Source organism: Camellia sinensis, chromosome 9 (assembly GCF_055761805.1).
Source record: "Camellia sinensis isolate YWXY chromosome 9, ASM5576180v1, whole genome shotgun sequence".
Taxonomy (NCBI): Eukaryota; Viridiplantae; Streptophyta; class Magnoliopsida; order Ericales; family Theaceae; genus Camellia; species Camellia sinensis.
The window spans coordinates 79274790-79290948 of record NC_138969.1 but is presented as its reverse complement, the minus strand read 5'-3'; the positions used below and the strand labels follow the sequence as shown (position 1 = coordinate 79290948).

Sequence of the window (16159 nt, the reverse complement as noted above, 5' to 3'; positions counted from 1 at the left end):
TGGTAGGATGTAGCATCATCTGTAAATTTAAATATATAAAAAAAAAAAAATAGGATTTTTTTTGTTACAATTAAAAATATATATGACTAATTGGTGCAAGTATTTTGTTTTGGAACTATATGGATTTTGAACTTTGTGTATGGAATTTACTGGTAAGTTCTCCTTTTGTATTCTTCATTTTTTATTAAAAAAAATAAATGTCCAACTTTGATATGTCATAAATAGCTAATATTATTACAAAATAAAAGGCCATTTTTTATTTTTTATTTTTTATTTTTTTTTACATACAAAGCATGAAAGCATAACATTATTTTTTTTAGGAGAGTTGGTTGATCAAGTTGGGTCGGGTGGCCTCCCATCCACTATCCGTCCAAATATAGACGGATTTGAAAACTCCCCACTTGTATCTGTCTGCCCATATTGTCGAAACCGCTTAAAAGCATATGGGTTGGGTCAGGTTGATTAGTTTTGGTGGGTCAACTGGGTTCGTTAGCACCCTACTCTTAACACAATTTAAGTTAGGCTTGAATACTCTCTTAACCCAGCCAACTCTCACCAACTGGCACCTTAACAATAAACATAGGCATATGCTTTGATTGGCTTCGGATCCCTGTTTTCTATTATTCATCTCAACACTTTCTTAGTCTCTTCGGCACATTTGATTGACCCTTTTTTTATTTTATTTTTCATATGGGATTGGATATAATATGATTATTGATAGAATTGTTAGTGATAAGTTATATCATATAATTAGATGGAATAAAAGAAATTAGATATATAATAAGATAATGGAGAATCAATTATACCATCATATAAAAGATTAGATAAAGGGAGTGATGTATTATATTTGGTTAGGATGGGATGTTATGTTTGGTTTGGGTGATTTAAATGTGTGACTTCTTATATATATCTTCCATAGTTTTCCAACTTTTAAGAAAGATCCCTAGCTTGCTATATGTTGCTTCCCTTTTTTGTTCTTTTTATGTCTTTTTTCTTTTATTATTCTTCTATAAAACATGTCTTTCCTCTTGGTCTTGGTTGAATTCCAAGCTGATTTGCATTCATCAAATGGGTTTAGCTTCTATCCCCTTAACTCAATTTAGCTGCAAAATGTTCTCCAACTCACTTCCATTGATCTCTGAATCAAGAATTTCATGCATTCCTCGTCTGAATCCAAAAACCAGCCACAAAAATTTAGATATTCATTTACCATTGTTGTGTCAGCAAGGTTTGATCCATGGAAGTATCCCAACAAGGTACAAAGGTTCATCAATGGTGGCATTGGGTGCCAAAAATTCAGGATCAGGAGAGGAAGATAACAGAGCTTTGGAGACAGTCCTAAAGCTTTACACAGCAATAGGAAATAGAAACATTAGTGAGCTATCTGATGTAATTGCAGAAGAATGCAGATGTGTTAGCAACTTCATCTCCATCTTCCAAAGTTTCCATGGAAAGAAGGTAAATTCAGTAGAGTACTTGGGGACCAGAAATTCAGACAAAGAAAAAGATAAAGAAAATTAGTGTGTGCTTCATATTCATTTAAAGCGTAGATCCCACAACAGAAGTGTGAGAATTTAGATCACACATTATTTTCTTTGTCTTAATTCTTGTTCTCAGTTTTAACTTCACCTAATGGCGAAAGTCAAATCATTCTCATTTCCTCATTTAATGGTGGGAAGTACAAGGAACACAGATTAAATTACAGAATGATTCACAGAAAATATAATGAATGACTGGAATTAAATCTAGTTACGGTGAGGTCCATCCACATTGAAAATAAATTTCACTCTGTCAATACACGAAGATCTATTTTGTGTTTTCGTCAAGTGTTCTCAACAATAGATGATTGAGATCCCATAATTTCAACTCATTAGAAATATTGGGTCGAGTGGTCCATGGCACCAGGTTTGAGTTGAAACCCAACCCAAATTAATGTCAACAATTATCATGCCTAAATAATTTTCACCCCCATTAGGAAAAAAAAGGTTTACTAATTTTTTTGCTTTTTTATTTTTATTTTTAATGTGGATATGGTCTTATCTAATTTGCATTGGATTGCTATTGCAGCAAGTAGTGGATTTCTTCTCTACCTTGATGAAATGCTTGGGAAACAACATTCAGTTTGTGGTGCAACCAACATTGAATGATGGAATGAATGTTAGTGTTGCTTGGAGATTAGGTTTGTTCCTTCTCCTCCTTGCCCCCAAGTGATATTCTTGCATGGCCTGCTTTACTCCATTTGGCATCTTTTTTCTTTTTTTATTATTTATTTGTTTATTGGTGCAGAATGGAACACACCTAATGTACTTCTGGGAAAGGGCTTCGGCTTCTACACATGCCATATCTACCAAGGGAAGGTAGTGATAAGGTTAGTGAACAATTAATTTGCAGAATAAAAAAGATTTGATCATCGAATGCACGTATTAAATATTAATAGCAAAGTAATTCCCTATACTACTTTTTATTTTTTTTTTATTTTATTACTTTGATACATGAAATGATTCAGGAATGTTGAGATGTTCATGGAACCACTTCTTCACATTGAACCCCTTCGATTGGTGAGCCGGAAGTTTAAATTACAGTTTTGTTGGAGAAATCGTATTACGATCAACTGGTTTTAATGGATTTTCTTCTCTACTCTCTTTATGCCAGAAAATGATGGGTGTTGTGCTGACTGTAATGGACAAGATTGGTTTGTATGATGCAGCCTTCAATGGCAAGGTAAAGAAGGCAATATATCTCTTGCTAATACTTCCCCTCATGACTGCCTTACTCTTCCTCTTTGTAAAGCTCTTTGGTTCTGTTTGATTATTGGAATTAATAGTGAGAGAATTAACAATAGATAAGATTAATTATCCAACTTGATTAGTGGAATAAACAATTCCCTCTTGTTCATGTTTTACTTTGCAATGGATATGGAGATATATAATTCCAATCATATATTTGTTTTACATTATTGGTGGTAGGATTAAAAATTTCTCTAATTTTATTAGATTGAATAGTAACGTACATGCTCAACTAAAGGTGATAAACTTAACCAAAATTACAAATACAAAAACCTGGAAAGAGAACTCGATAAAATAAATGGGTTAGTCGAGCTACACAATTGAACTTAACCCATTTATTTTATTAGTTAAATAAGCAAGAATTTAAGTTAAAATTATTTTAATACATAATCAATTTTGACCTGACCTGTCCAAACCCACCTCACTCAATATAAATGACTGTACATATAATTTAATGGAGTACAATTGGTGCACTTTTTCTTTTGTATTCTTTTTTTTTTTCTTGGTCATCTCTGTTTACATGTATGCAACTTGAAGCTTCACAAAATCTTGAAAGCAACCTTAACTACACAGTTTTCAACTTTCCGCTACCATTGACCTGTAACAACTATTTTCATGTACCAACTTTCCACTACCATTGATTTGATGTTAATCATATTTGAAACTAATGAGAACTGAAAATCAAGGACACTAAGATTTTGACAGCCATTCAACAATCACAACCATAATGAACATCATATGCCTCTCCTCCTGTTTTGGATCATTAAAAAAATAGTTGACTTTTGAAATAAGAAAAAAAGTAGAACGAGTGAGAACTAAAAAAGCTACTAAAAAATATAAAAAGTCAACTTTCCCATTAACAAAACAAAAAATATATTTTTTTAGCAATTGTCAAACACATCGATTTTTTTAGCCACTAAAAACGCAAGGACAAACCCCACTTTTACCCATCTCGGCAGGTAAACCAGGCATAAAACAAGATAAAGCAATTCTTTCTTCACAAAATGAACAGATTTTGTCAAACACATCAACTTTTGGCCAATGCCAAGCTCCAGTTTTGCCCATCTTAGCAGGTAAACCAGACGTAAAACAAGATAAAGCAATTCTTTCTTCACAAAAATGAACAGGTGCTGCATCTACACGATACATTTACTGATCACTACCAAGAAGTTGAAAGAATTTACCATTCCACTCAGCTTCACCTTCTAATCCATCCCAAAGCCCGGTTAGGTATTTGCATGGGAAAACAACATAAGATGAGCAACAAAACCTAAACCAGGCTAATGGCAGAATAATTACAACATATCTCTTGCCATTAGCCCAAGGTACATTTTCATTCTACTGGAAAATAACTAATTTGAGTCACATCATAACATCTAACCACGTCAATAAACAAAGAAGTAACTAAGAATTAAACAAACAAAAAAAAATAAAAGATCAACATGTTCATTAGCTATCATCCATCATGGCATCAGAAACAACTATATGCCAATAACCCTTCAGACCTGCAAGAAATACAATTGAAAAGTTGAATTATTCAACAATTGAGCTGGGAGCCAAATATCCTGTTACTTTGTTAAAGGTTAAACAGCAGCAAGCAGATGACCAAATATCAAGGATGAAGATATTAAAAAAATAATAAATAAAAAATAAATAAATTGGGGATCAGTCTCTGACTACTAAATAGGTCAAAGTTAATAGGTTAGACATACAGGATTTTAAGGTCATGAAACACAAGGCAGCAAAGATGGTGATGCCAAGAACTTGGTCTTACAGTCCAACTTTATGTGTCTTCTTTATGGCAGGCCAAGGAAATCAAAGAGACAGCTTAGATTTGGTGTTTTTGTAGGGCAAAGTCACGCACGTCAAACTAAGGCAAAATCAACACTGGATGTGAAGCTAATGATATTTGTACTGAAAGTCCAAGGAAAGTGCAGCTGAATTTTCAGAATTCTATTATTAATTTCTATTCAGGCTTGGAGACTCTAATTGCTCTGTTTGGTTCCCTGGAATGGAATGATCAATCCATCATAATGTTCATTTCGCACATTTGATTTACTAAAAAAATGATGAAAAACACATCATAAATGGAGTCATTATTCACCATGGCAAGGGAATGGACATTCCATAGGGAAGCTAAGGAATGACATTTCATTTCAGTGAACCAAACACTACATAAGTGCTTCGTTGGATAAAAGCACAACTAATAAACACCAGAAAACAAAATGCAGCAAATATAACAGAGAACATGAATGAGGAAGCTAACACACTACCTGTCATTGAGGTAAGAATGATGAAAATACATGGCAATATAAAACACCTGATCAATTTAATGGTTCCCTACAAAATGAAACTGCACTTTTATATACACATAAGTTGTCCATTTGCTGAGTCAGTTTCAGTCTTAAACTCACCAGTTTACATACCCAGACATCATCACCGCTTGAATAGATGATGGCGAACCAACATCTCAGGTACACCCAATGCGGAAATGCTTTCACATCCAAGAAGCTTCTGAAGCTTTGCATCACACAATATTGCCATTGAGTTCAGAGGATCCTATAAGTATACAAGCAAAGCCATAAAAATTTGAATTACAAAATGATTCCTTCCCTTAACCTAGAGTTTGGAACACTGATAAACCACTGCCAAAAAAAAATATACAAATATAAAAAATAAAACCCTAGAAAAATTTTAAAACATTTAACCACAAATTATTATGAGGTAATACACACACACCAAAAAAAAAAAAAAGAGAGAGATAGGCCTTGTTTGGTTTGTTTTTGAGAAAAAATTTTGGAAAAAATTCTCTACAAACAAATTTTCAAGAGTAATCAAACCAAACAAATTTTTCCAAAAAAAATTTCAAAATTTTGTTTGGTTACCTACTTTCCAAAATCACACTCTCTCTCATACACATCAAATCAATCATTTTTTTTAAAACTCTCTCCCCAAAACAATTTTCCAAAACCATTTCTGAAAAAAGGCAAACCAAACAAGTTTTCGTACTTTTTATCTCAAAAACTACTCTACAAACACAAATCAAACACACCCATAAAATCTCAAAGAAAAGGTCGGAAATAGACAAGCAATGCTCCTCTTCACAGTTGGTAAAAATTCTTTTTCCATAACAAGAGGGACTTTGATGATTTAGCAATGGGGATCCATATACCAACTAATTTAAAATTTGTAACAGGAAACAACAGGAGCAACTGATCAACAACGACTAGCTACCCAGAAGAAATGAATATTAAGCACTGAACTTATTTTCTGCAAGAAAACGGTCATAAAGATTAGCAACGTAGCACAAGTTGGCAGATTATATCAACTTTTCGGACAAGCACAGAATATCAGCTGTTAGACAATTAACAAAATACCAGCAATATCAAGTGCAGCTCCACCCACCCACTCCAGAGGTGACATCATGCAATTAAAAATAGAAAAGCAATCACTCTGGCATCAAATACAGGTGACAAAAATCGCAAGTATTGGATATCCTTACTAAATCAAGATATAAACTTGACAATTGTACATGATATTTAATAGAAGGAACCAAACAAATCACTGCTTGAGCCATTTTACGATTCGAAGTCTCCAAGGCACTTGTATGTATGACCCCAAAAAAGAGAAAGTGAGAGAAAATGCTTCGTCACTAAAAACTAAATAAATGGCACAGATATGCCAACTTCACTGCCTACCTCCAATTGGTTAACCTTTATGTACTCCCAAATGCGGCTTAAGGCCTCTGATTGGAGCATCTCCCTTTCTCCAGTACCAAAAAATTTGGCAAGTGCTTCAGATATTATCACAGGAGCTGGACCAGGTTCTGTACTTTCAGGTGCAGACTCGACATCTACCTTCAATCTTTTAGATTGAACTGATTCTTCTGTAAATATTAAACAGAAAGAAAATCAATATAAAAAACTAGAGCAAAGTCATTTTGCGATGAAAATCATGTTCCTCTTACGTACTTTTCGGTCCAAGTGGAATAATATGTTTAGCAAGCAGTTTATTCATCTTGAACATGTCGGTGCAGTCTGTTTCAAAAACCAGACGCAAAGCATCATCACAGATTATCTTTCTCTTGTTACTTGGATCCTGGAGGTTGTTTTTCCTAATATATGCCCACAGCTGCTTCACAATCTGAACCAAGCCAAATGAGGGTTTTAATATGCCCATATAATTAGGGGTCGTTTAAAATAACAGATCAAACTGAATGCAAGAAATAAGCTTGGAAAAAGAAAGAAGAATGAGAAAGAAAATGCTTGGTCTCAGAATCATAACCTCGGTTCTTGCCAGGGCTGGCTCTCCAACAATGGTCTGAAGTTCAGGTGAAACACCACAAACCTTGTTTAGACCCCCTGGCCCACCTCTTCTTTTGGTTCCAGCAGGAGCACTGTATGAAAATTTTAATTCACAAAGACAAATCAGTCTTGCAGTATAGCACAAAAGGAGGCTATCTTTGGTGGGTTAAATGAAAAGACTGAAGAATTGTAGATTAAGAGTCTAGCACATTCAGCAATTGTACATAAGATGTTATCACTCAACAAAAGAGCCATATTATATGATTATCACAGGTGAGATTGCATAGCAATCTTTCAACTAACAACACGCAATAAAATCAGATTGGTGGAAAAAAAGGCAACAAATTTATTTATGCATCATCATAATTACATCCCCACTGAGAACTGTGTACTCTTTTATTTTATTTTATTTTAGTACACTGATTTTCTGTCAGTATAGGAAAGATGTGATGTGACACAAAAGTGATGAAATGCCAAATAAGCTGCTATGCAATAAGAAGTACCAACAAGCAGCTGCAGCTGCACCTGCATATAACTGGTTAACTGCCATCTCACATATAAATCATTAAACATTGCAGATGATAAACGCTAAAGCACTAGCCGCTAGAAGGAAACCTTAAAAAAACATTAATGGTTTGTACACATAAATCGAGACTCCAAAATATGATTTGTAGCTAATTATATTTCATGGTAAAAAAAGAAGATAAAAAATAAGGAAAGAAATCTGCATCCGATTTTCCATGCGAATGATGATGATGGGGTGCTCCCCATCAAAAATGGTGGTTGATTAATAATGAAGTACGCCATTCTAATAACACAGCCACAAGCCTACGAAACAGTTATTTCTTATGGTATATAATGTTAGATGATCAAAATACTTTTCTTTTAAAATGGAAAGACATCAGGTTAGGAAATTGGTCAAGGCTAAAATTAGAAAGCTGAGATCAATCAACAGCAAGACAAGAAAGGATGGCGCAAAAAATAGTGCACATGTAACTAACAAAAGGTAATGACTAAACCAATCTTAACTAATCTTTGGTAGTATTGGTTGCTTGCCCCATTTTATTCTAATTCAAGATTCTATTCGAATGATGAAACCCGAGCATCCGCCGAATTGGTACGGCGGATGTATCAATCCAATACAAATGGTTCATTCATTAAGAAATTGACAGGTTGGAAGCCCGGCAAGGTCATGCCATCTCTTTGGTCAATATTAAAGGATCAAAAAAGGTCTAGCTACTCAACTAGTCAAGAACAAGGTCCCATTATACAAGCAAAAATCTTTCCCTTTCTCTTCCCCTTCATTCTCCTTTTCATGTTCATCTGGAAGGAAGAGTAAATTGACCGCCAGCAATTGGTCATCATTACTAGCAAGCTAGTGCTTTTCCCAGCCTTTCACAAGCTTGCTTTGCAAAGTCTGACTCTCATTGGCCACCAACTCAGCTTCAATTTACAGTCATTCATCTCTGTTAACGGTCTATGATAAAAGAATCATGCCACCACTCTTTAACACCTATGAAGTAGGTTAAACATCCAACAAAGCAAGCATTGAAGGATGCTCTAGAAAAACAATTGCATGCCGTGGGCGCACGCCAAAATTCAATGAAATGGCTTGGGTATGGATCAATAATAGGAGTGTGATATGTCACAAGTTGAATGTGATGCAAGGATAAGGAGAAGAACAAAGAGAACACGTATCAGATATTGGCCCAGTTTGGTAGAGCTTATTTCTAGCTTATTTCAGCTTTTAGCTTAATTTAAGCTATTTTGATGTGTTTGGTTCAGCTTAATAATACAGCTTATAGCTTTTTGTAAGTCAAAAATCAACTTATTCTTTGAGTGGGGGAGGAGAAACTTAATTTATAAGTCAAAACTTATGTTCACAGTTATAAGCTATAAGCTGTTAGGCTATAAGTTATAATTACTTTCCCACAGCTCTACCAAACGGGGCCATTCAGCAATAGACATGGCAGCCCAAGGTACAAGACAAATAAATACACTATATACACCAAATATAGCAAAACAAGTCCGCAAACTTTGCAAGTGAAGTCAGTTAGTGGAGCCCGTTACCATTAGTCAAGTGATTCGCTCAGTAAACAAGTAGAAAAAACCCTTCTTTCAAGTCAAGTGGAAGAAAAAGATAATGTGCTCCCGGAGAACTGAATCTATCCTTTTGGCTCATGGCTTTTGTCCAAGACGGACCCATTGAAGTATCTATTCGAGAAGCCAACATTATCAGGAAGGACTGCTCAATGGCAACTGTTGTTATCAGAGTTCAACATCACTTACGTCACGTCCCAAAAGGTTATTAAAATCAGGATCCTACATAGGTTTGAGAGGGTCTCATGGATTAGATCGTAAGATCGGATCGAGAATCGTAAGATTCTACTTGATATTAAAAATAAGGTAAAAATACAAGTACATAATAAAAATAAGGTAAAAAATCATAAAACCAACAATCCTACCTACGATCCCACTGCAATTCCATACAATCCTACTTGCGATCCTACTATAACACCAATCCTACAACGATTTGGATCGTTTTGACAATTTAGGATCGTAGGATAGTACCATCCTACAATTCGGATCACAATTTTGATAACCATGATCCCAACTACTTGAGGTAGGCTACATAATCGGTGTTCGCCCTTTAGCTTTAGGCTACCTTGTATCTGCTATTAAGGGGTTGTTTGAGATGACCTAAATAAGTGCACTTTTTGTCTTTTTACGAAAAGATGTGTAGAAAAGTAGAGAGGTGATGTAATGGAAAAAAGATAAAAAGATGAATTATTTGGGACTTCCCAAACTTGGCCTAATTCAAAAGTGATAATGACTTAACATACTGCCTTAACCAATGGACCTTTTTTTTCCTCTTTCTTTCCCTTCTAACTTCAACTCAAACCAAATTACATCTTATCAGTACATTCAAGAACAACAAATGGAAAATAACCTCATACGACTTTTTCAAAATAAACCATTTTGTATAGTTGTATGCTAAAGCAATATCTCTTTTCAATACATTTCTAATGAACAATATGTAACTTACCATATAAAAATTGTAAAGGTCATGACCTAGTGCAATAAAAATGCTCATCTACCCTAGAATTGTGGTGGGGGTTTGAGTCAAGAGAATCAACCTCTTTGGAGAGAACACGACATGCCGAAATGGCGAATTTCAAAAAATGGACACGATACACTTAGAACATGTTAAAAATTTATATAAATTTATTATATGTCAAATATATAAATAATTTATTCAAATGTAATAAAAATAATAATAAATAAATAAATAGAAAACTACAGTACACTAATTAAAATTTAAAAGTAATATACTCAACAAAGCTTTAAACCCTAGTTGCTTAGGTAGGCTACATGAATTCACCTTCAACTCTAGGCTACATGAATTCACCTTAAACCATAGGCCACTTTCCACAATACCTCAATGCCTCAACACATGGTCTTTTGGCCTATTTATTGTCCTTGTAAGGCCATCAAATTGAACCATTTGCATGCCAAACCATCTTAGGATAACTTTCATCTATACTAGATGTCTTCAACTAAGTAAAGTACATTCTCTAGCTATATACTAAAGTAGAGAGATTTATTCCCTTTCAGTAAAATTGTAGAACATTACAGGCTTTTGCACGTTGGAATTGCAAATCACTCAAACAATGTCTACCTGATAGAAATAATTTTATGATAATTGAACAATAACCATCCCTGCTCAATACACACCAAACAATGCGGACTTTTTTTTAGCCAGTGAACATTTTTGCACAAATAACATTGCTTTGGTCCAGCAAAATCAAACCATGATCCAATATAATACCATTACATTACATCCATTGTTGAAAGATGAAAAACAAAACCCTACATTCACGAGGAATTATCCTATCTTCTGGGAATTCCAACTAGGTTGTGTGCCCACAAGGTAATTGTAGTTGTTTTATGTGAAGCATAGGAGAGAAAATAGGATATAGTGGGTATATAACCAATAGAATTGTAAGGAGATACCACGTACGATATGGGACGGACCTATGTGATGATTTCTCCTACATTCACACTTTGTTTGTTTTGATAGAAAATGTTTTCCCATGTTTGTTTGCAACCTTGAAACTAATGTACTTGTCATTATATGCTGGTGGTGGTGGTTGTGGTGAGGTGAGGTGAATAGAGGTAGTGATGGCGATAGTAGTCGTGGGGTAGTGGGAGGTGGTACTCAAGCACCCAACCTACACAAGGGGCTTTGCGTTTTTCACCATTCAAAAGTGAATTTCACATTTTCGGCTCAAGTAAGTTTTTTTCTTTTTTCTTTTTTTCTTTTTTTAACCCGTAGGACTTTTGTTTCTGGCTGTTTCCATTGTAAACGGCAGAAAATACCAAAAATTGGAGCGTCAAAGTTCCCAAATTTCACAACAACATAGCAAAAATCCTTTTATATATTATTATTACATACAACCACCACGCCACCCAAAACTAGGGTTAGGAATTAGGATGCCCGTACATAGCCCCCAAATTTTAAACAAATAAACCCCTAACACTATCAATATCACTTCCAACATACGATTGGGGGATAAAAAACAAACCTTTCCTTCGAGATTGGAGAGGCATTCGTGGCCTCATTCTGAACATTTGCTTCCCGTTTGGGCAGCGGTGGTTGTGGCCGCGACTGAGACGACTGCGGCGGCAGAGGGTTGCGGAAGTTGAGCTCTTCGACGGCGCGGTAGAGGTGGCTTTGGGGGTGTTGGAGGTGGTGTTGGTGTTGGTGTTGGTGTTGGTGAAGGGCAAAATGGGGAGCGAATTGGGGGTATTGTTGGAGGGCAAAATGGTCTTTAGGAGGGTAGGGTTGGGGCTGGGGTTGGGGATGGGGTTGGGGTTGGGGTTGGGGTTGGGTATGTGGTCGGAGAAGGAGGAGGTTGATCTGGTCGCTGATGAAGCTGGCTTTGTGGGATAGGTCTAACCCTAGCTTCGCTTCCAGCTGTTGCACGACGCCGTTTATGGTGGTGACGTCGTTAGGGTCAGATTGACGGAGTACAGTCTCCACTCCTTTTGCTATCTCTTGGTCCGACACCATGGCTCTATGCTTTTTCCTTCATATAAAACTTAACCGAATAAACGGACTCTCAAACGTCTCTCTCTGTGCTCTCTCTCTCTCGCTCTCTCTGTAGTCTCTGCTCTCTCTCTCTCTCTCTCTATCCCTTGCCTGTTCTCTCTCTTTCTCTTTCTTCCTCTCTCTGTCTCTCTCTCTCTCTCTATATATAAGTACAGAAATTAACGGAAATGCCCTTTTAGATGTACTATCTTGTGAATCTCGAAAATACATTCTTACCCTTGTCTTATCCGCCGCGTGTGAGGGATGGTTAATGGTGAAATTTTTTAAAAATTGCCCCTTGCTGCCAAAATATAAATTTTAAGGTACTATTTGGAAACGAAAAATGCCTGGATCTTCTTTTTTTTTTTTTTTTTTTTTTTTTTTTTTTTTTTTTTTTTTACATATTACTATAATTTTTTTTAAATCTCAACTATTAATATATATATATATATATATGAGACTCACTTGTATATGTGTGGAGCCTACACAATTAATAGCTAAAATTCATTGAGAGATCTCTAAAATATAGGTCTTAATCATTGTTGATTTGGAAACTCTCTAATTATTTTAAAATAATATTTTATTTGGATGGAGGGGTTTGATCATAAAAAAATAATAACAATAATAATAATAATAATAATAAAAGGAAATTAGGAAAATGAGATTACTCATGATTTATTTGAATGATTAATAAGGTGCCTAATGGGTGAGAAATGAAGAGAAATTATAAGAAAATCAAATCAAATCAAACTTAAGTTTTGTTTTAACAACAAGAAAAATGATTGAGACCTTCATTTTTTTAAGACTCCTATAATTTTTTTTGGATTTTCACCATTGATGTTGTAGACCCCACATATACATAAGTGGATCTCATACATACATCAATGGTGGAAATTCAAATGGGGTTGTGGGGGTCTTCAAAAAATGGGGATCTCAAGCATTTTTTTTTTGTTTTAAATCAAAAGTAGTGAGATTTGATGAGAAATCAAAAGTACTCTTATAATCATAATTCATCTAAACAAGAACATAAAAAATTATAATCATTTCTTTTCTTTTTTTCATTTTTCAATCCAAACGGAGTGTAAGGTTGTTTGGGATAAACTAAATAAGTGCACTTTTTAACTTTTTATGAAATATGAGTTGGGTATGGGTTGAGTTTGAAGTGATGTGGTAGAGAGGTGATGTGACTTAAGTAAGATGATGTGGCTTAAATAGAATAGTGACTTTTTGACTTTTTTTGATTATGTCAAACCAAGCTATTTGATATGATCGGTATTTAAGTATAATATTCCATGGTATTCCAATTTCTAAATTAACAAGTACAAATAAAAAAAATTAATAAATAGTAAGACTTCAAAAATAATGAATTAGAATTAATATTATGGGTTGGTTTGTATAGTACGGGTTTACTAACTTAGGTTATAGGAAGGATAATATTAATTAATTGAGGTTAATATTTTTTTTTAGATGGTTGAGGTTAATAATTTATTATATTTATTAATATCATTACATTATTAGATATATATTATAAATGTAATATATGTTTGAAACAGTCGGTTCTAGTTTAATTCAATGCACAAGGTATTTAAACATGTATCAAATCAAAAATTGAAAAAAAAAATCAAACAAAAAAAATGCACAAACCAATTCTTGTTACAAAATAAACCAAATATGACCGATTCAGTCCAGTTCAATCAATTTGGTCAAATTTTTTGATTTTGCTTACATCCCTACTCTGTATTGTTATTATTATTGAAAAATGTATATAACATTATTAAAATGTTTGAAGAATAAATAAAAATATGTAAAAGTATTTTGCAATATATAAAATATATATTAAAGCCTCGTTTGGGAACAAACTTTTTTAGTAATTTTTTGACTTTTGGCTAAAATATGATGTAAAAAAAACTAGAATATTTGGGATGATTTTTTGATTTTTTCACGAAAAGATGTCAAAAAAGTAGAGAGAAAATGAAATCTTTGACTTTTTTTGTATAGGTTGTTGATTTTTTTTTTTTTTTTGGTGATTTTTGGACTTTTAAACTAAAAAGTGATACTGGCAAACGAAACCTAAGATTATAAATATTTTGACATTATATAATTCTTATTGACAACCTTTATATTATCATTAGTAGGACCATTCATAATTTTAAGTTTACTCAATATAATTTTTCAATTGAACATAAAATTTCATATTTAAAAAATATATTGACTTGATATAAAATTGTAAAATTTAAAGTGTGTATTAAAAAAAAAAGTTGCTCACATTTGATTATCTCGCTAAAAGTAGGATTGTAAGTGGAAAAACATGTGAGACCTATCATATTGTTAATTCGATATTTGATTGTTAGATAAAGAGTAAAGAATTAGATGTGTGGAATATGTAGATCCCAACGAGTAGTCTAATTTTTTTATTTATTTTTCATGATACTAAATTTTAAATAATTTTAATATATGAGAAATTAAATAAAGAGAAATAGAAAATTAAATAATAACATAGGTATTGTTGTGATGTTACAAAAATTAAACCTCTAAATTAGACTTGATTTCATAAAAAATAACTTAACAATCAATCGTGACCTTTAGCTAAAAAGGTGTCGTTAACAATTGAGTTAGGTTGAATTTTTTTTTTTTTTTTTGTTAAATTAGTTAAAAAAAATTAAAATAAGTTTAAAATAAATAAAATAAAATGTCATATTTAAATCATATCATTTTATTCTTTTTTATAAAAATCAAAAAAATTAAAAAATTAACCTAAATAGTTTTTTTAACCTGAATTAAAATAGTCAGTAAATTAAAAAAGTGAATCCAACTTTCCGAATCAAGCCAGACAGTTTTACCTTCGTCTACGAGCTAGTGACGATAAATGTGGAAACTGAAGGAAAAAAAAAAAAAGGTGCTAGGGGTAATCTCAATTTTTAAATTAAAGATAAAGATAGATGAGAAAAAGATAAAGATAGATGAGAAAAAAGATAAAGTCTGGACTTAAAAAATTAAAAATAAACAGATTTGGCTTTTTGTGACCAACAGTTTTGAAATGATTATTGGATAATATCCTTTGGTGGAAGTTTTTAACGGTGAAAGCACGAGCATTTTGGTCAATTTATTAACATCGATTTTCTGGTTATGACTTTGGAACCGTAGGATATTGACAGTGGGGTTTGGTCAACAACCGATGAATTGTTTGGGATTTGTCCGATGGGGCCAAAAATCCCCTACCCTTCCTATTTCGTAATCTTCCACGGTGGTGACACGCGATATTTGGATAATTCTATTTGTATTTAAATAATAATTTAATATGTATAATTAAAATTTTAAAATGTTAGTTTTTGATATGGATAGGCCTATAAAGACTTTAGTCCACTATGAACAAGTCAAAAGCACCATTTAAGACCTAATATATTATTCAACTGATGAGGCTCAACATGGCTGGAAGTCAACATGGCATTAAGAACCAATGACACTCAGATACGTGGCAGGTAAAGGACAAGCTACATAAGCAGATAAAGATTTTGCAAAGTTATTACACTGCACATCAGCCATTAATGAAATCCCTTGCAGCATTTATTGCGATAAGTCCTCCCCATCGAGACAGAACGGCCTCACCATGAACAAGGCAAGTTAGAGCATAAACTTTCGGCCATGGCAACAGGTCAGAAGGGACAACAAAATGATTACCAGAGGATATAAGCAGACGTCGAAGACAAGAAGAAGGTTAAGCTTTCTATCTCTAATCTATCTCTACATTCCATCTCTTTTTCTAACTTGCTCGTCGAAGGGTTCGCTGGGGAACTCCCTGTTCCCCGTTGAACTCTTCTGCAAGTTCCTCTGTGGGCTTGGTCACTCGGACACCGATTTGGGAAGCGTGGATCAGTCCGACCCGTTCCATCTGGAACCCGCAGTATCATCAGTTGGCGCCGTCTGTGAGAAAGCTTTGCTCCGCACGCCAGTTGTGCTCATTGTCGCGGGAGACCCTG

At 34.0% G+C, this 16159-nt stretch overlaps 2 protein-coding genes across 4 annotated transcripts; one reads left to right on the top strand and one right to left on the bottom strand.

Moving 5' to 3' along the window:
• Positions 1 to 973: 973 nt before the first annotated feature.
• Positions 974 to 2956, top strand: LOC114259313 (uncharacterized). The gene is made up of 5 exons (XM_028199327.2): positions 974 to 1458; positions 2068 to 2179; positions 2287 to 2368; positions 2507 to 2558; positions 2653 to 2956. The coding sequence occupies exons 1-5, from the start codon at positions 1069 to 1071 to the stop codon at positions 2806 to 2808; spliced, it is 792 nt and encodes a 263-aa protein (XP_028055128.2). The 5' UTR covers positions 974 to 1068; the 3' UTR covers positions 2809 to 2956.
• A 915-nt stretch (positions 2957 to 3871) lies between these two features.
• LOC114259312 (SWIB complex BAF60b domain-containing protein) lies at positions 3872 to 12363 on the bottom strand. 3 transcript variants are annotated; one of them, XR_003628238.2, is made up of 7 exons: positions 11677 to 12363; positions 7071 to 7182; positions 6758 to 6929; positions 6485 to 6672; positions 5201 to 5345; positions 5060 to 5139; positions 3872 to 4291 (listed from the first exon to the last, which is right to left on the bottom strand). XR_003628238.2 is itself a non-coding variant. In XM_028199325.2 (6 exons), exons 1-5 carry the CDS (start codon positions 12162 to 12164, stop codon positions 5223 to 5225), a joined length of 1083 nt encoding a protein of 360 aa, XP_028055126.2. In that variant the 5' UTR covers positions 12165 to 12363; the 3' UTR covers positions 3872 to 4291; positions 5201 to 5222. The 3 variants fall into 3 exon arrangements, 1 of the variants encoding a protein (XP_028055126.2); XR_003628239.2 differs by having other exon boundaries at positions 5060 to 5126; XM_028199325.2 differs by lacking the exon at positions 5060 to 5139.
• Between the last annotated feature and the right edge of the window lie 3796 nt (positions 12364 to 16159).